The sequence below is a fragment of the Mus pahari genome, chromosome 4, assembly GCF_900095145.1.
Source record: "Mus pahari chromosome 4, PAHARI_EIJ_v1.1, whole genome shotgun sequence".
In the NCBI taxonomy this organism is placed as follows: Eukaryota; Metazoa; Chordata; class Mammalia; order Rodentia; family Muridae; genus Mus; species Mus pahari.
In genome coordinates this window covers 119,533,115-119,552,863 of record NC_034593.1, presented here as the reverse complement: position 1 = coordinate 119,552,863, position 19,749 = coordinate 119,533,115, and the positions used below count along the sequence as shown (strand labels likewise).

The 19,749-nt window shown below is 44.6% G+C and overlaps 1 protein-coding gene across 2 annotated transcripts in view; it reads right to left on the bottom strand.

Annotated features, from left to right (window-relative positions):
* Papss1 (3'-phosphoadenosine 5'-phosphosulfate synthase 1) overlaps positions 1–19,749 on the bottom strand; it is a 133,864-nt gene that overhangs the window by 46,687 nt on the left and 67,428 nt on the right. For both annotated transcript variants that reach the window (XM_021195245.2, XM_029537362.1), the window contains 4 exons: positions 16,803–16,917; positions 13,791–14,026; positions 13,185–13,323; positions 11,274–11,392 (listed from right to left, as the gene is read on the bottom strand). In XM_021195245.2, the coding sequence (XP_021050904.1) occupies positions 11,274–11,392; positions 13,185–13,323; positions 13,791–14,026; positions 16,803–16,917 (609 nt within the window). The remainder of the gene's footprint in view (positions 1–11,273; positions 11,393–13,184; positions 13,324–13,790; positions 14,027–16,802; positions 16,918–19,749) is intronic.

The following is a 19,749-nucleotide window of genomic DNA, read 5'->3' as shown; positions in this document are numbered from 1 at the left end:
TGGAAGGGTTGGGGAGGGCCTTTGGGGGGGGGGGGAACTGAAACTCTCCCTTTCCCCCATGTTTATCGGTAGCTAACTGTCAATAATCTAGAGAGGTCAGAAGAAAGGCACTCAGTAGACAACTTCCCAACTCCATCTGATACAGTAAGTACTTCTAATTTCTAGCTGGTTTCCTCTGCCAGCAACCCAAGATGTTGCTCCCAAAAATCAATGACTCACGGCAGTATGACCGGCCCACTGCAATGTTCCAAGCCCACGGCTGAACTGTTGGCTGAAGCTCTTTCCTCAGATAGGGGCAAGCCCTCCTCAGAAACACAACAGAGAGGGTGTCGGCAGCCATCTGACTCTGCCCACCCTGAACACAGCAAGATCTAGCAAAGGAGCTGGGTTCCTACAGCTAAAGGCTCCTTCTGACCAGACCACATCAGCCCACAAACACACAAGTGATCTGTGGGGAAAGCGGAGTGTCTCCAAGGTGACTAGTAAGAGGCAGCGATAATGCAAGTGACTCCAAATGATGTCAGGAAGGAATTCATCCACAAACACTGTGCTTCAGCATATACGCAAGTTTAGTCATATGCTGCTTTCAAATATCAACATGGAGGCTATAGTTATGTTTTCAAAATCAAGCAGGAAAATATTTTTATTTTTCAGCCAAAGTAATTTTTCATCACAGGCATTCAACAAAATTCTTCCCTTTGCAGATTCATATCTAACAATATTTTAAATGATTTGTACCTTACAATGTGGTATACATTTCTTCTGGAGGATAACCAATGCTAAATAAAAGATCAAGAGTTTGCTTCTGCTAGAGAGATGGCTCAATGGGTAAGAGCACTGACTGTTCTTGCGAAGGTCCTGAGTTCAAATCCCAGCAACCACATGGTGGCTCACAACCATCTGTAACAAGATCTGATGCCCTCTTCTGGTGCATCTGAAGTCAGCTGCAGTGTACTTATGTATAATAATAAATAAATCTTTAAAAAAAAAAAAGGGGTTTGCTTCTGTTTTCTTCTGAAAGATGAAGTGAATATTTCTGGAATTAACTAACACAAACACCATGATCCAAGGGGATGACTCAAGGGGAGCACTAAGCACCTGCTCCGCGGAGGTGAGCCCTATGAAGTCTGTATAGAGACGGGCAACTACTTAACAGAAGTACAAAGTGAACCCTAAAAGTGCAGACACGGGGCTGGAGAGTCGGCTCAGTGGCTCAGAGCCCTGGCTGCTCTTCCTGAGGATCTGGATTCAATCCCCAGCCTCCACATGGCAGCTCACAGCCATCTGTAGCTGCAGTTTCAGGGGATCCGATGCCGCCTTCTGGTCTCTGCAGGCACGAGGCACACACATGGTGCACAGACATAGTTGCAGACAAAACACCCATACACATATTTTTTTTTTTAATTTTAAATGCAGACACAGCCAGTTTCAACCACATTCTAATCCAAACCTCAGTTTCTAAAACCAGTACTAAACACCCAAAAGAACTGATACTCGTTCAAAGTGAGACTGGCTACCTAAGGGACAGAGTGTGGAGTCCCTGCCACATGAACTGATTGCTTTATCTAGGATTCCTTAGGATTTCCAGACTCACCTAGCCATCAGAAACACTGTGCCACTGTCATCGTTCACATAATCCACTTTATTTCAGCAAATTTCCTTTCAAACAAACAAACAAACAAACAAACAAAAAATAACCAGATTGCTAGCTAGAGAAAATCTTCACCTAGACACCTCACCCATCTAAGAGGGCCCCGTGTTCCAGTGTGAGAGAAACAGGGACTCGGGCTGCCCAAGTGTCCCAAGCAGAACTCAGTGAACAGTTCACACATTTGCCCATAATGAGGGCTGCGCATTTCTTACCTTCAAGTACAGAAATATTAGATACTACGAATTTTAAATACTTATTTAATTTAAAAGATGGATACCCCATTTCTTTTTTAATTGACTAAACTACCTCAGACTGACGGATGCTACGCCCACATCCTTGTTCAGGCAACTGTTTCTCTGCTTGGCAACTGGAGAGCACAGCACTCAATCATCACCTAAAGCTGGCGATTCTGGTCCTCCCATTTGACTCTCCCTGTAGAAGCCCGAGCGTGCTAACAAACAGCGGTTCCAAGCTTCAAGGCTTTTTCTCTATGTATCTGCCGCACTTTCGTCTGCAGCCAGATCTGCTCAGCAGCTTGAATGCTGGGGCCCGTTCACATTTTCATGCAACGATTAAGTTTCTATTATCTCAACTACATGCATCCAAAGCACGAGCAAACGACATTCTGGCAACACTTTAAAACTGGGCTCCAGAGTCTGGTTTTTATGTGCAATATAAAATCCATTTCGAGCACTAACCCACCATTTTGTAAGAAGACAAACCTTTAAATAATTTATAGCACTAGTAAATCCAGAGTTCCTGGTAGATTTAAAAACAGCATTTAAAATATCACTTTAGATTAAAACCATCGGCAAAAAGCCTACCCCTTGTGCTCTAGCAGGCCAAGTTGAAATGCAGTACTAGCAGGCCATCTAGTGACCACTCACGGGGTAGTGGAAAGAAAAGACGAAGCCTTCCGCTTGCTTGCCTTCTACAGTCCTGAATAAATGCATGCAATTGAATCAAGTTAAGAAAACAACGGTCCTCTGATTAAAGGATGAGGTGTGTATATTTTTATGTGAGTGACTGTATGGAGCAACCAGACGGGAAGAGAAATTAGAATCTAAAGTACTCAAATAAAAAAGACCTCATGGCTGTAATACCCCACTTTTCTTAAACATGCAAAATAAATATTTATCTTCCTTGGTGACAGTAAATTAAGAATACCAGTTAAAGATGGGGCGGTGGTAGCACGACCCTTTAATCCCAGCACTCTGGAGGCACAGACTGGAGGATCTCTGAGAGGTGGAGGCCAGCCTGTTCTCTATAGAATGAGTTCCGGGACAGCCAGAGCTGCACAGAAAAACTCTTGTCTCAGAAAACTGAAAATGAAATAAAACAGGTAGAAGTCATTTTAGAAGAGTCTCCCCAGAATAATGATTTAAAATATATATATATATCTACCACTACTGTTCCCATGGGCACAGCCTTCTCAAGCTCCTTCATTCTCTCAAAAGCCGTAGCATCTTCTCTCTACCCAAAGCCACAGCACAATGCAAAATCCATTATATATTTGGTCTTTGTCCCCAGTTCCTAGCACAGAACTATGAGCTTTGACTCTCCTAAGTGGTAACATCTTTCATGTGGAGAAATCCATGGTTGATGTCTCCTGGACAGTTTCAGGATTGGGTTTTGTCGGCAGAAGGATTACCTTGTTCGCAGGCTGGTAACTTGCAGCCTCACGTCTAGCCTACTTCAGTAGTCACTGCCCACAGGAAGTACTACAGGGGGTACTCCATCAGTACCCCCTAAATGATGGAGTTCAAAGGCTTCTGGACTGCTCTATATGCAGAGGTGTTAAAACAGAGCCAAAAGAAGGCATGGAAACTTGGTTCACTATGCCCCACACTACCCTATACATCCTGTCCATAAAGCTCTTCCTGAATTGATAATAAACAAGCAACAATCAATCTCCCGAGTCATTCTGACCAATTACAGAGCATGAAGAGAGGCACCCCAAGTTATACAAACTGCTGGCAGAAGAGTGGGTGACCTAGACAACTGCACTCATGACTCATATCTCAACAAGCAATGTTCTGAGGCTGGGTCTCAACCTGTGAACCTATTCCCAGGAAGGATCAGAACTGACTTGAACTCTTGGGAGACTCGGATGACATCGGAGGTAAGAGCGTTGGCAGCTGTGAGGAAAAACAAACAAAGCCCCTCAGAACTGACCCCGGGGCAGACACAAATTTTCCTTAGTTTGTTTCGGAAATGAAGTTGTCATTGTAAGCAGTATCTTATTAGGATTCCAACAAAGAAGGAGCTCCTGGGTATGTGATAACAGGAGCTGCCTGCCGCAGGCGACTGCTACCGCACAGACAGCAGCCCTGCACAAAACCACCTGTGCAAGCCTACCTGCCCACCTGTGCAAACCTATCACCTCCCCACCTGTACAAGTCTATCATCTGCTCACCTGTGCAAGCCTACTTGCCCACCTGTGCAAGCCTAACTGCCCACCTGTGCAAGCCTATCTACCACCTGTGCAAGCCTACCTGCCCACCTGTGCAAGCCTACTTGCCCACCTATGTAAGCCTAACTGCTCATCTGTGCAAGCCTATCTACCCACCTGTGCAAGCCTATCTACCCACCTGTGCAAGCCTACCTGCCCACCTCTGCAAGCCTACCTGCCCACCTGTGCAAGCCCACCTGCCCACCTATGCAAGCCTACCTGCCCACCTGTGCAAGCCTAACTGCCCACCTGTGCAAGCCTATCTACCCACCTGTGCAAGTCTACCTGCCCACCTGTGCAAGCCTAACTGTTCACCTGTGCAAGCCTAACTGCCCACCTGTGCAAGCCTACCTGCTATCCATGTTAATAATCCATGCAGCCTAGGACAACAGTGTCGAAAAGACCTTTAAAGCCTCCTCACTTAGCCCTTAAAAATCCACATCTTTCATCATAGCACTCTGGAGGCAGAGGCCAGCAGGTCTCTTCAAGTTCAAGGCCAACCTAGTCTACATAGCAAGTTCAAATCAGCCAGGAAGACTTTATCTTAAATAAATAAATAAATAAATATAAATAAATAAATAATAAAACTCACAGGTACATCTCTCAGTGGTTAATAATGCTTGCTGCTCTTAGAGGACTCAAAGAGGACTCAGTTTCTGGGCATTCATGCTGGGCAGCAAACACACACACACACACACACACATACATACATATAAATAAACCTATAAACAAAAATAGCCTACAAAGATCTTACTTCCCATATTATAGAACATTCCACATCATCTAGATTCAAACTTGAGTAGTTCCTTTCACCAAGTGAGTTTCTTTCCCAAGTCAGGCAGTATTATCCTTGATTTTCTCTAGAGCGCCTTTAAAGGACTCTAAAAGTATTCAGTCTTTGTAAGATCAATGAAATCCCATCTGCACTCGGGAATCAACCATCAAGGAATGTGAAAGGGAATCAGATAAAAGTCATATTTCATTCAATATTCAGATTTCATATTTGTCCCCAGTTCCTAGCACAGAACTATGAGCTTTGACTCTCCTAAGTGGTAACATCTTTCATATGGAGAAATCCATGGTTGATGTCTCCTGGACAGTTTCAGGATTGGGTTTTGTCAGCAGAAGGATTACCTTGTTTGCAGGCAGGTAATCTTGATTATCTTGCAGCCTCACCTCTAGCCTACTTCAGTAGTCACTGCCCATAGGAAGCCCCAGTAAGTACCCCCTAAACGATGGAGTTCAAAGGCTTCTGGGCCGCTCTACATGCACTGGTGCTAAAACATCTCTGGGAGTAATACGGAATTTAAAAATAATGATCCACTAGAAAGACCTAAGTGTGGGCTGCAGCATACACCCTGTGACAACACCGAGCCCACCTGACCCAACTATTCTGAGACTACATCACAAACCTGACCCTGCTTCTCCTCAGTAAAACGGTGATGTTACAATCACTCCTCGGGGTATTGAGCCTATTGTGAACTGGTCAGGCTGACTTCCTCTGCTCTGAGTCACTGCTGCACCCCACCCGCTCAGCCCCTCCACCCTCCGTCTACCTGAGATCCCACTATGTGTTCTCCCCTAAGCACCTCTGGAAAATCTCTAAAACTTCTCTGCAGTAATACTAAAGGTGAGTTGCATGTACTATACCCGGCTGGACGGCTGGACAGGGTGTGCACTGTACCAAAGTGGCCTGTCCATGTGCATCCCACCAACTAAGAAGTGTGACCTGCCAGCTGTTCACTGGCTTCTCCATGTGTCCTAAGGCTTCCTTGAGACTCAACTTTACTAGGAAGCAATCAAAGAGAATTCATGTCACAGCAGATGGAGTTTTGCCCATGTGAATCTTCCTCTGATGGTGATTTTAAGTTTTGCACCATGCTACAAAAGAAGAAACAGAGACTAATGTAAACATGGCCATCTTGTCTACACACTATAAACTAAGTAAGAGTAGCAGAAACCAAACATGCAGGTCCATAAAGCGACTGTACAGCTTGGCTGGCCGCTGCATCCCAGTGTGCACCACACATGGCTCTGAGCGTTCTCCAGGCAACAAGATTCACCACCCACAGCAGAGGTCTTTCTCCCCAAACAAAGCTGACGCCAAGAGGGCATAATTATAGTAGCAAGGCGTTAGTTCTTCTCTGTGGTCACCCTACTTCATGATAAAAAACGGTCTTCCTGAGGAAACTTCCGTCCTAAACTCATACAACCAGATCACCTTCTAGACACCGAGTAATGAGAAGTTTTGAGTGTAATGAGAAGACTCCTAAAACTAAGAACAGAGATACATTAAAATCACCGGGAAATCCTCAGATTTCACAACATAGCCGTAAGCAAATCTCGTATTGCTGTGAAGTACTACCAAGATCCTGTGTGGGTGAAATGAGACAGCACACAAAAAGCACTGTGCGAGAACTCTCATGAAGACGCCACAGAAACTGGGGGGAGCTCTATGGTTAAGAGCGTTGGCTGTTTTCCCAAGGGACCTGGGTTTGAATCCCAGCATCCAACGTTAATGGCAGCTAACAACTGTCTGTAACTCTAGTTCCGGAGAATTCTAGCATCCAAGAGCATTGCACAGATATGGTGCAGGCATATGTGCAAGCAAAACACCCATACACATGCAATAAAAAAAATAAGCAAATCTTTAATTTAAAACAAAATACAGGAAAGAAGGCGTTATAAGATAAGCTGAGAGAGAAAAGGGGCCACTGCCCCCCGGAGGTTAGAAAAACAACAAGGCACTTTTAACAGACATAAAGCACTATATGTGTGCTCTTTATTACACACAGCAGATGACAGAGTCTGCTCTGTGCTTCTCTGTGAGGCATCAGGTAAAAGTGTCCAATCGGTACCCTGCCTGGCAAGTATAATACACATAAAAGGATAATCAGTACAACCTCTAATTAGGATGACATCATTAGGAAGAAGGCATGAACAAAGACTGCAGAGACTGAGGTAGAAAGAGAAAGAAGGAGGAGGGGGAGGCGCATGCTGTGGTAGAATACATAATGGCAGCTCATACAAAGCACGCCTCTCAGACTCAAACTAGGAGGAAGTCTCAACACAAACCACAATAATAATAATAATAATAATAATAATAATAATGATAAATGAATCCATGTAATTAAGAAAAAAATGATCAATAAAGAAAAAGAAAATATTTAGACTAAACTTCAGAGAGATGATTCTATGGATGACCTATCATGAAATAAAAAGCACAGAATAAAAGCCGTGGTCACAAGATCACAGTGACCCTATCCTATGAGCAGTGAGGGCACTAGTGGAAAACTTCACACGACCTACTTGGTATTTGGCTGAACGGTGTGTGGGACTCTGTGCCATTCCTAGGCTTGGAACTACAGTATCTTCACAGAGCAGACACTTACGGAACAGCATAAGTCATCTTCCTCCTTGCTTTAAAAGGGTCAGCAGCGGCAGAGGCAGGAGGCCTATTTGTGCAGGCAAAGCATGAACTCCGAAGAATGCTATTCTAAGTGAGGAAGAAGTCAGAGAAAGGAGGACAGAGGGGAGCACCAGCAGGAGGTGGAGGACAGAGGGGAGCACCAGCAGGAGGCAGAGGACAGAGGGGAGCACCAGCAGGAGGCAAGCCACGCTGAGCTTAACAATCCCCGTAAGAGGGTGGCCACTCTCAGTGTCTGTGGACCACACAGGAGGGTGGCCGCTCTCAGTGTCTGTGGCCCACACATGTGTACCTGTGCAGTTCCCCAGGATTCTGTAAAACATTCAACACCTGCTGGTTAGACATAAAAGATAAAATTATAAAGTTAGACTATGTCCAACTTTTTAACTTTCATCTGACAACACTCAGGTAAAACAACATAAGCTCAACATAGACAAATATAAGCACATCCCACACTGAGTATGAGGAACAGCTGGCCCTTGTGAAGCTGGTAATTACTAACTAAACTCAGCCCTCTCCACCAACCGCATGACAGATACATCAAGTCATGTCCACAGCATAAGCAGGTCCAGCCTTTAGCACACCCACATGTTGCTGTTTGCCAAGTTCACCTGTGAGAGTCATGCCACCAAATGATGAGACAAAAACAATAGTAACAAAAGTCACAAGAAAAAAAAAAAAAAGAGCTGGGTGGTGGTGGCGCACGCCTTTAATCCCTGCACTTGGGAGGCAGAGGCAGGCAGATTTCTGAGTTCAAGGCCAGCCTGGTCTACAAAGTGAGTTCCAGGACAGCCAGGGATACACAGAGAAATCTTGTCTCAAAAACAGACAAACAAACAAAAAAAAGTCACAAGAGTCACAACGGTTTACTGAAGGTACTTTTATGTTGGGTCACACTCATAGCTACCCAGGACCTGGTCAGACTGAACATGGTCTTCTCTTTTAAAATTAAAGGCGGGGAGTGGCTAGCTTGGTAGTGTAGCTCCTTTGGGCAGAGTGACTGACTATCATGCACAAAACGCTGGGTTCAGTGTCAGGAGCACATAAACCAGGCATGGCGGTGGTGCACACCTGTAAGAATAGCACACTCAAGGGACAGAAGAAAAAAAATGTTCAGGGCCATCCTTAGTTCTGTAGACAGTAAAATGCCAGCATGAACATCAGGTGTATCTTTCCTACAGAAACAAACAAAGCGAAACAAAGAACTACTATCTCAGCCAGGGGGATGGCTCAACAGATTAAGGTGCTTGCTGCCAAGCCTGACAGCTGGAGTTCAATCCCCAGAACCCACATAGGGAGTACAAATGCAAAATGACTTCCACAAGTGCTCCACGGCACACACCTATCCATACACACACACAAATAAACTAATTAATTAATTAATGTAATTAATTAAGAAAAAACTCTCTCAGTCCTTGCTATGATAAAGTTATAAGATAACCAAAGGGTGAAAAACACCCACAGTCAAGTGCCGACGCCACCAAAGCTAGATCCAGAAATGACCTACCAGGAGTTCCATCATCAATAGGGACATTAAGTGGTGACTCAAACTGTAACCTAACTGATTCACAGGATGGAGTGGAACTCAGGCAGCGTGCTTGAATAGAGAACTTCAACAGAGATGTACATGCTAGGAAAAAAGGGCAAATGATGACAAGACTGGTTTTGTTTTCTGTATGTGGTTTGCTGTAAATGTTCCAGTTTGGGGTTGTTTGCCTGTTTTGTGTTTGTTTGCTTGCTTGCTTGTTTCTGTAATGTTTATGAGTGGTTGGTTGGTTTTTGTAATGTGTATGAATGCTTTGCCCAGCACACATGTCTATGTACACATATGGTACCCTTAGAGGCCAGAAGAGGGCATCAGATTCCCTGGCACTGGAGTGCCAGCTGCAGGCCTCTATGTGAGTGCTGGAAATCAGTAAACATGTCAACATAGTAGGTACGATAATGGAGAAACTTAAAAATAAATGAACTCGAAGCTAAAATATTAGCTGGGAAAAGCAGGGGATCTGTGGAGCAGGGTCTCACTGCTTGGCATACGGCTATGGCTAGCTGGAGTCCCTGTTGGGGAAGAGGTACTAATGCCAGTAACACAGATAGTCTGGCTAGAGTGATGGCTACATGCTGGACACACCCACTGACATCACTACAGTTACACACATGGAAGCTACCGCATGTCAATTAAAGAAAGACACATTCAAAACAAATGACCACCAATTTTCAACAGTCAATGAAGTGTGAGGCAGGATGGTACGTCTACCTGTAATCTCAGTACTGGGAAAGCAGAGGCAAGTCGGAGGCCAGCCTGGTCTACACGGTGAGTTCTGGGCCAGCCAGGGCTACATAGCAAAAGCCTGTCTCAGATAAATGAACTGACTGTGGAGGGACATCTGTACAAGACTGCTAGAAAGAAATTCCACCTGGCAAAACTGCCTTTCGAAGACCAAGCGGAGGAAGACTCTCCAAAAGGAATCTTTCAAACACTCCTCTCTGCCTCCAGACACACCATGAACCATGAATGGCAGCCTCTAAGACATTTCTCAGGAGTCACATGCTCCTGTTTCTTCTTTGACCTGGATGCAAACCCCCAAAGTCAGAATCCTGGCTGATTAACCTCTCTCTCTGCCTTGCTAGTGCCTGGGTTGGTCAGTAACTACAGGAATTGGGGTTTTGATTACTATATGCTTGGTAGAAAGTGAGAAATGGCCACCGGGACCACTGTGGAGAGATGAGGGGAGCTGAGGGCAGAGGACAGAAATTAGTTAACAGGAAACCTAGGACCAGAAGATGACTGATCCCCAGCCTGGTCTACAGAGCGAGCTCCAGGACAGCCAGTGCTACACGGAGAAACCCTGCCTCAGGAAAAACAATATAAGAAGGAAAGTCTTATGCTAACTACCTGGACTATATAATATATGATATAATACAGAAAACTTCAAAGGTGAAACATATATATTTGGACACAGGTCTGAGTGAGAGACTATAGACAAGAGGGAATTCTGGTCAAAATTTTGTACATAAAAAGGAATCCCAAAATCCACTGTCCTGTTAGGACAGAATAGGGGATGATGACACATCCCCTCTTGCTTCCCACATGGGAGAAGTGACCAGCAACAGTAGGAACAGATGACAAACAGATGAAAGAAACACTGTCACACCAAGTTCCATCACCCACACAATGGCTGCGTCCTCTCCAGCTAAAGTGAACTATGGGACAGTGGACTCAAAGAGGAGGTAACGGGTAGATTATAGGAAAGAAAAACTACTTCTAAACATGAATAAAATCCACAGGAACCATATATCTGTTTTCCAGGCTCTTAAGCCTCCATGTATGCCCGGGGAACCAGGGAGAGACACTTAAAACCAGGAACCCTGTCTCTGCAGGACCTTGCTCAACAATCTACTGGGAAGTGGATCACCACATTGAGGCAGTTGTGTACTTGCCAAATACCTAAGGAAATTTAACAACTCTGTGTGCCTCAACATAATCAGTCTAACATCACATCATGCAGTAGAATAAGTGCAGTAAAGTTAATGATAAGAGAAAAGATCTTAGGACTCACAACTTTTCTGACATTTACAGTAACTGGGATATTTCATGTATTGTGTATGCCCCAAAATGCTAAAATGTCAGCATATAGGAAGTTTCTGGCTTTTATAAAGACTTGAAACACATACTTTTCGGTCAGGTCGTTTTTAGAGGCCAAGTTATCAGGTGGTTTTCTCCTCCATTCTCCTTCTCTTACCCGTTCCTGAAGAAGCTCCACAACCTGCTGGATGCAGTCGTTGACGTCACAGGAATCCGTTTTCAGCACCAGCTCCGGGGCCTCGGGTTTCTCATACTCAGAATCGATCCCAGTGAAGCCTTTAAAGGTCAGCAGACAACAGACAGAGGCAGAAATGTAAAGAGTGTATTTCATCTGTACCAACCTGCACTGAAGTGAAGGCTTACTAAGCGCTGCCCTGCAGTGGCATTATGGTATGGATGCCTTTCTTGGAAGAGTCCTAATTAAACACTATTTCTTCTCTACACAGTCAATTCTCATTACTTGCTGGAGCAATGTTCAATAAAGTCGTCACAAATACTAATGAAGTGAACACTGGCACACGTCTCCTTGGCGAAGCAGGTCAGGTTCCCGCCAGCCTTGGTGTCCTGTGCATTTCTGTCTGAAGGCAGCTTAGTGGCCATATCGGATCACTTGCCCTGACCTCACAGGCACAGCCCAGCTCAGCTGGAATGAAAGCAACGTATCCTTGCTCTCAGATACTAGAAGACGGCCCAGTGAGTAACGGCGCCTAACAACCTGAGTTCAACCCCAGGATCCGCACTGCGGAAGGAGAAAGCCAACTCCTACAGTGGTCCTCTGGCCTACACTCACATGCCCAATGAGAAGTAACTGTACTACAGAACAGAAATGCTGCGCAGCATTCTCAACATTGGGGGTCATTTTAAACATCACCCAGAAACTACAGGAAAATGTAAAATGACCTATCTGCTTTCCTGGCCCCCATCATCAGTTACTCCAAGTTGGCAGCCTGTTCCTTTTGAGTCAGGAAGGTGCCAGCTTAGTGCGTGAGAGTGACAACCATCAGTGGCCTCTCGATCAGCTGGGCCCTGAGGCAGCAAGGTCCAGCATCAGCTTTGCCTGCAAGACTAGACATCACCAGGGCAGGCAGAATTTCCCTCAGCTGCTTATTCCCAGGCCCAAATACAGAGGAGAAATGGATAGCACACATTCTCCTCCTCAATTTCTGTTTATCTTTCCTGACCCAAAAACTGAACACCCAAATCTAGAATTCAGAACTTCCGAAATGGTCCCAGGCTACTGGACCTTGATGGGAAGGCAAGCAGGTTACCTGCATGAATCACCCCTACAGAATAATTGCGGTATAATCAACCTTCAGTGCTTTATTAAGGCCAGTATGGCGTGTTCCTACGAATGCTGACAGAATCAACACAGCATCAAACACAACAGCAAAGACGGGCTCTACATTTCCCCTTCAATGCCTAACGAGTCACACGCTCAAACTGTGAACAGCCCACAAAAGCTAAGCGTAGAATCAGAAATAGGTAAATTCAAATTTAGGAATCTTAGAGAGGCTGAATAAAGAGCCTTACCAAGCACTACGACATAAAAAGAGGACATTCTCCTCACATAAAGATCCTTACACTTCAGGCGTTTTCCCAACGGGTATGAGACATCTTACACTTTCACGATGTGACAGAGACAGCAGAGGTAGTGATGGCTGGTAACCTAGCACTAGATTCCTAACTATATAAAGCGGGTTTTCAGCACAACCTCACAAAGTCCCGGCCCTCTCAACCATCTCAGGTCATTTCTCACTCGCAATTTCTTAGGCAAGAGTTATCGTTCCGCGGGATTGGAGAGGCAGATCAGTGATTAAGACCATAGAATGTTCTTATAGAAAATCAGAGTTCAGTTCCCAGCACCTATATCAGCTCCAGAGAATCAAATGCCTCCAGCCTCCACAGGCACCTGCACTGACATGTACTGACATGCACACACACACACACACACACACACACACACACACACGTATAAATACAAATTTAATTTAAAAGAAAGGCACATCAGATGTATACGCAAAAGCATGAAATATCTAGACAAGGGAAACCTGAAGAAAATGATGCTTGCCTTTTATCTCTCCTGCCCGTGCCTTCTTGTAGAGTCCTTTGACATCCCTCTGCTCACAAACATGCAGAGGAGCATCGACGAAAACTTCAAAGAAGGGCAAGCTTGCACCCTCGTGAATCTGCCTTGCATTGTTGCGATCCTTCAGAGAAAAGAGGAGACATTCATGGAAACAGTAAGTGATCAATAAAACGTGATCAATAAAAAGCTGGATGTCCTGACATCAAGGATGGATGAAGGGGACTCTGTATACCTTAGTTTGTTTTTATGTGTATATGTATTTGTAAATGTGTGTGTGTGTGTGTGTGTGTGTGTGTGTGTGTGTGTGTATGTTAAGACTGAAACAATTCAGCTAATGGCTTCATCTCAAGAACTTAGTTATATACCCCAGGGTGTTTTAATAGCAAGTTTTACCCAAACTGCAAACTGGATTTACTCAAAAAAAAAAAAAAATCACAGCACATAATTTTTTTAAGTTATTTGTATTACAAGGAAATAAAAACAGCTGAATTTAGCCTCAAAACACAGGCCAATGTTTAAAGTTCAGGTATCCCTGATACCACACTTTCAATAATCTAAACAGCACCTCAAGGCACAGAGGGTCCATACCTGTGTGTACGGCGATATGAAGCTTGTGATACACACTAGGCCAGCATCAGCAAACAGCTTCGCCACCTCGGCTATGCGGCGAACGTTCTCTTCTCTGTCCTCAGGACTGAAGCCCAGGTTCTTATTGAGTCCTTGGCGGATGTTGTCACCGTCCAAAGTGTAGCATGGAATGCCGTGGCACACCAGGTACTCCTCCAGAGCCATGCTCACGGTCGTCTTCCCTGCTCCGGACAATCCTAGAGGGAACAGTCCAAGCAAATTCCACGGGCAGTGAGAACCAAGAGTAAGGACAAGTGATTACATCCGTTCCTCTCAGCACCAGTGTCTCAGAAACATCTTACCCATCGTCCCTTTAAGACTGACCTTTTATCTACTCAAAATATCTACACACATCTAGGGTTTCTTTATGATTTGGGGGATGGGGTCTGGAAATATTGTCCTTAAGTATCTATCTTTAATAACTTAACCCAGAAATCACCAATAAGCTCCAAAACTCACTAACCAATTTCAGTGCCATGGCCAGTGGGTGTATTCACTTGGCCACATGCCACATTTTTACAGTCAAATGCCAAGTTATATATAACAAGGAAAGGAAAAGGAGGTTGAGAAGTGAATGCAATTACCCCTCCATGTTCCAGGGTCTTATAAACCATGATTAAACCACTGGGGAGTCAATTCATAAAATAATTAATCTGACCAGGAAATTCTAATTTCCATTCACTTGACTCTCATGACTAGGAAAAAGCAAACATTGATATACAAACACTTCACCACCCTGGAGACTGTAATTACATATCAGAGTCAAGAGAACAGTAAGACAAGAGATGACTGTGGATGGCTAGAACAAAATCATGGGCAGTGCAGAGAGCTAAAGAAAAGAGACTAGCACACTGGGTGGATCTCTAGAAGGGCAGCTGCTTTAACGCATTAGCAGACCCTGTTTCCCCAAAGACAGCTACGACAGAATAGCCTACCCTACAGCTCCTCTACAGTGTGCCCAGTCACTGTCCCCTCAACACAAACTACCTCATGGCACCCTCTTAAGTCTGGGCTGGCTGAGGGGCTCACTGTAGCCATATATATATATATATATATATATATATATATATATATATATATATGTGTGTGTGTGTGTGTGTGTGTGTGTGTGTGTGTGTGTGTGTGTGTGTATATACTGTACTATATATATATATATAGTACAGTCTTCCAAGGCTAAGCTAGACGTGGGTCTGTGACTTGTCTGTGTTGGATGAACTTGCAGATGCCAGCTAGAGAACACAGTAATAAGTTAAGACCAGTCTGCTACAGAGGTCACCAGCTTGTTCCAGTCAATCAGCTGAGCTCCCACGTAACAAGGACGCCTAACAAGGTCACTGCAGCCAAAGGACCTTGACTACAACCAAGGGAGACTCAGGCAAAAAGAAAAAAAAAAAAAAACCAGCCCCGGAGTCCCTTGAATTCAGCCTTCGCAGTGCTGAGTAACCGGAGGCCACTGGCCGTCCCACTCCAGGAGGCTTCGGGTGACTGTGGTCCAACAGCAGCACAGAGGTGAAGACGGAGGGCTCAGCTACTTTTTCAGCTGCTGTTGTTTGGTGGTGGTGGTGGTGGTGGTTGTTGTTGTTATTGTTGTGTTTGCTTTATTGTTTGGTTGTTTTGTTTTGCTTTATTGAGTCAGGGTTTTGCCACAGATCCCAGGATGACTTTAAACTCACTTTATAGCCCACATCAGCACTGAATGATGAGTGAGCCTCCTGCCTCAGCCCCCTGGGTGTGAGGACTAACCATGGAGATTATGCTCAGCCTTTTTACCAGTTTTAAATACTGTTTGAGAACCAAGTGCTGAAAGGGGGAAAAAAAAAAAGAAAAGAAATCTGAAATTCTAAGCTTTGTATTCAAAACAGATAACCATGATTATAACAGAAGAATCTGCTTACACAGTCTATGAGTACACACAGACTTAAAGAATAAACGCTGCTGAAAAACGAGAGGCTGAAAGAAAAAGGCAGAAAAAAAAAATCAATATATGTAAAGCACTTAAGCTTCCACAAAGCTAAAGAAGGCAAAATGGCTGCACCATCCTCCCCTCCCAGACCTCAGACTGTGACCGTAACTGCACACAGTTTCTGTGGCCCAAACTCAGTATTTGTCCTTGTAAGCAGATACTGAAGCAGTATGTCTATAAACCATGGAAGGACAGTGATTTCTAGATGACCCAGATGCCAGGAAAGGAGTGGGCAGATGCCACCTACCGCCCAGAACTGTGACTGGCTTGCAGATCAAGAGTGGTTGTTGCTTGAAGCCACTGGTTTTGGATAACCAGTTACAATGGATCTAGGAACTAATATCCAGCCAATGTAAAAACACTTCCCAAGAAACATTATCTAAGTGCAATCTGGTCAACTAAATGTCTCCAGAAAAAAGGACCTAAACTAGCATCAGGACATAGCCTAGAGAAGCGTCTAAACACAAGAAAGAAATCTCTTTTAAATTTCGATTTGGTTTGTGGTGGCTATGTGGGACCTGTGCCATGTGGAGAGCAGACTGTGTGACATCCTGGTATAAGGATGAGCATCCTCCCACCAGCCGCTGCTGATCTGCCCTTACACAGTGGTTTATAGGCCCCCTACACCCGGCACAATGTCTGAGGAAGACCCCAGAAGTAATCTTAAATGGAATGTGGACTTCAGTTTCCTAGAAGGTCCAAGCAATGGACCCGTGCACCTCATGGAACTACTGAGAGCCACTACTCCCATGGAAGGGCGCAGCTTGTTCTGGTCCCCCTACCTCACGGTTCCTGCCATTACCTGTCCCTGTGGTGATTCCTTTGTGCCCACTGGCACCTAGGTACCCATGTCCCTGTTCCATTTCGAGTCACCCTCTGAGGTCACCTCCCAGTCTTGTCATTGCTGTTGTGTGATACAGTCTTGCTACATGTTTCAGGCTGATCCTGAACTCACTCCTGGGGTTCCAGGCCCACATCACCACACCCACTCATTGCTCTCTTGACCATACCTGTCAGCCAAACTGTGCAACCACGGAAGCCACCTCTGGTCCCCACCACCTGCCCTCTCTTATTCCTGCTGACATGGTGGGCTTGATAGGTGACATTGGTTGCTCTCTGCATCCCCTAGAGAAAGGAAAAAGAAAACAAGAGCTCTAGATCACACAAGTCCTTTAAAAGGTCAACATCTAATAACAGGTAAACATAAAATCAGTACTCCTTATAAGATGCCAAATGCAAAGAGAAGCTAAAATCACTTTCCATTTCTTCAGCACACTTCTATGTTTAACATCCAACATTTACAGCCAACTTAATCCTCACAGCAACCCAGTGACATAAGTATTCTAGTTACTGTAGTTTTATGGAAGGTGTTAAACTTGAGAAAACTTATTAAATAATTTGCCCAAGATCTCAAAACCAGGAGTAGAATCTGGATTATTCCAGCACTTGTTTTCATACACTTATTTAGTCAATCATTCATTCAACCAGCAATTACGAAGATCCATCCAAGATATCAAGTAAATAAAGTTTCCACCCTGCATGGCCTTATACTTAACTGGGAAGTCAGCCAAACCTCATTAAAAAGAAAGCAGAGTGGAGGAGAAAAGGAGAGTGTAGGAGGAGCGCTTCCTTCAGCAGAATGGTAAAGGCAATGGCTCCTAAAGGCAGGGCTGCAAGGCTCATTCACCTGCAGGGGAACATGCAGTTTTCCAACAGCACTAAATGAAAGAAAGGATCTTTACTGTATTGTGTACTCTTGACACCTCTGTCAAAACTCAACTAACTGTGTGTGGGCTTAATTCTGGACTCTCACCTCTGCCCCTGTGGCTTAATGTGTGTCTGGATCTCCACAGCCTTACAGTATTTCTAAAGTAAAGCATGGTGATACTTCCTGCTCGGTTCTCTTCTACTAAGACAGCTTTGGTTATCTGAGACTTTCTGAAGGCTTTTTTTTTTTTTTTTTTTTTTTGGTTTTTCGAGACAGGGTTTCTCTGTATATAGCTCTGGCTGTCCTGGAACTCACTTTTGTAGACCATGCTGGCCTCGAACTCAGAAATCTGCCTGCCTCTGCCTCCCAAGTGCTGGGATTAAAGGCGTGCGCCATCATGCCCGGCCTTCTGAAGTCTTTTACCAGTTATCTGATTGGTTTTTCTAATTCCGTGAGGAGACGGTTACTGGATATTTTTTAATCAGGATTTTTTTTAAATTTTTTTAGTAATTTCATGCATGCATATCATGTATTTAGAGCATATTCACCTGTGGTGGTTTGAATATGCTTGGCCCATGGAGAGTGGCACTATTAGGAGGTGTGGCTGCGTAAGAGTCGGTGTGGCCTTGTTGGAGGAAATGTGTCACCGTGGGGGTGGGTTTTGCCGGCTCCCAGTTCTCAGGCTCTGCCCAGAGTAGAAGACAGCCTCCCCCTGGCTGCCTTCAGAAAACAGTCTTTTCCTGGCTGCCTTCAGATCAAGATGTAGAACTCTCAGCTCCTCCAGTACCAAGTCTGCCTGGCCACAACCATGTTCCCACCATGATGATATTAGACTGAACCTCTGATCCTATGAACCAGACCCAATTAAATGTTGTCCTTATAAGAGTTGCCTCAGTCATGGTGTCTGTTCACAGCAGTAAGACCCTAACTAAGACACCCCCCTCCCTCATATCCCCTTCAACTCCTGACAACCACCACACACACACATACACACACACACACACACACACACACACACACACACACACACNACACACACACACACACACACACACACACACACACACACACACACACACCTTCACGGCATCTTCATATCATGTGTAAACGACACTTGGCTCCCAACCCTCTCCACACATCCCTTCACTAGTGCCCTCTCTTCCCCCAGTTAACATCACCTCTCCTTTCCTTCTGCCTGGAATCCTCACTATTCCCTACCTCCCTGAAGATCTCTCTCTTATGATCTACTTTCTAATTTTGTAAGCTACGAATAAAGGCATACACACACACACACATACACACACAAACACACACACACATACAAACAAAATGTGCTTACAATTTTAAATTTAGGTGCAAGAGTAAATATAAAGTATTTGTGTAAAGCTGGTTTATTTTACTTAAGATAATGATTATCAATTTCATCTATTTTCCTTTAAATGTAAGAGTTATATTTTTCTTTTCTTTTTTTATTTTTTCATTAGATATTTTCTTTATTAACATTTCAAATGTTATCCGATTTTCTAGTTTCCCCTCCAAAAATCCCTTATCCTCTCCCCCCTCCTCCTGCTCCCCAACCCACCCACTCCTGCTTCCTGGCCCAGGCATTACCCTATACTGGGGCATAAAACCTTCACAGGACCAAAGGCCTCTCCTCCCACTGATGATCGACTAGAGCCACAAGTCTCTCCGTGTGTTTTCTTTGATTGGTGGTTTAGTCCCAGGAAGCTCTAGGGTTACTGGTTAGTTCATATTGTTGTTCCTCCTAGGGGGCTGCAAACCCCTTCAGCTCCTTGGGTACTTTCTCTAACTCCTTCATTGGGGACCCTGTGCTCTGTCTAATGGATGACTGTGAGCATCCACTTCTGTATTAGTCAGGCAATGGCAGAGTCTCTCAGGAGACTGCTATACCAGGCTCCTGTCAGCACGCTCTTGTTGGCATCTGCAATAGTGTCTGGATTTAGTGGTTGTTTATGGGATGGATTCCCCAGGTGGTGCAGTTTCTGGATGGTCATTCCTTCAGTCCTTCAGTCTCTGCTCCGAACTTTGTTTCTGTAACTCCTTCCATGGGTATTTTGTTCCCCATTCTAAGAAGGATCGGAAGTGTCCACACTTTGGTCTTCCTTCTTGAGTTTCATGTGTTTTGCAAATTGTATCTTGGGTATTCTGAGCTTCTGGGCTAATATCCACTTATCAGTGAGTGCATATCTAGTGACTTCTTTTGTGATTGGGTTACCTCACTTAGGATG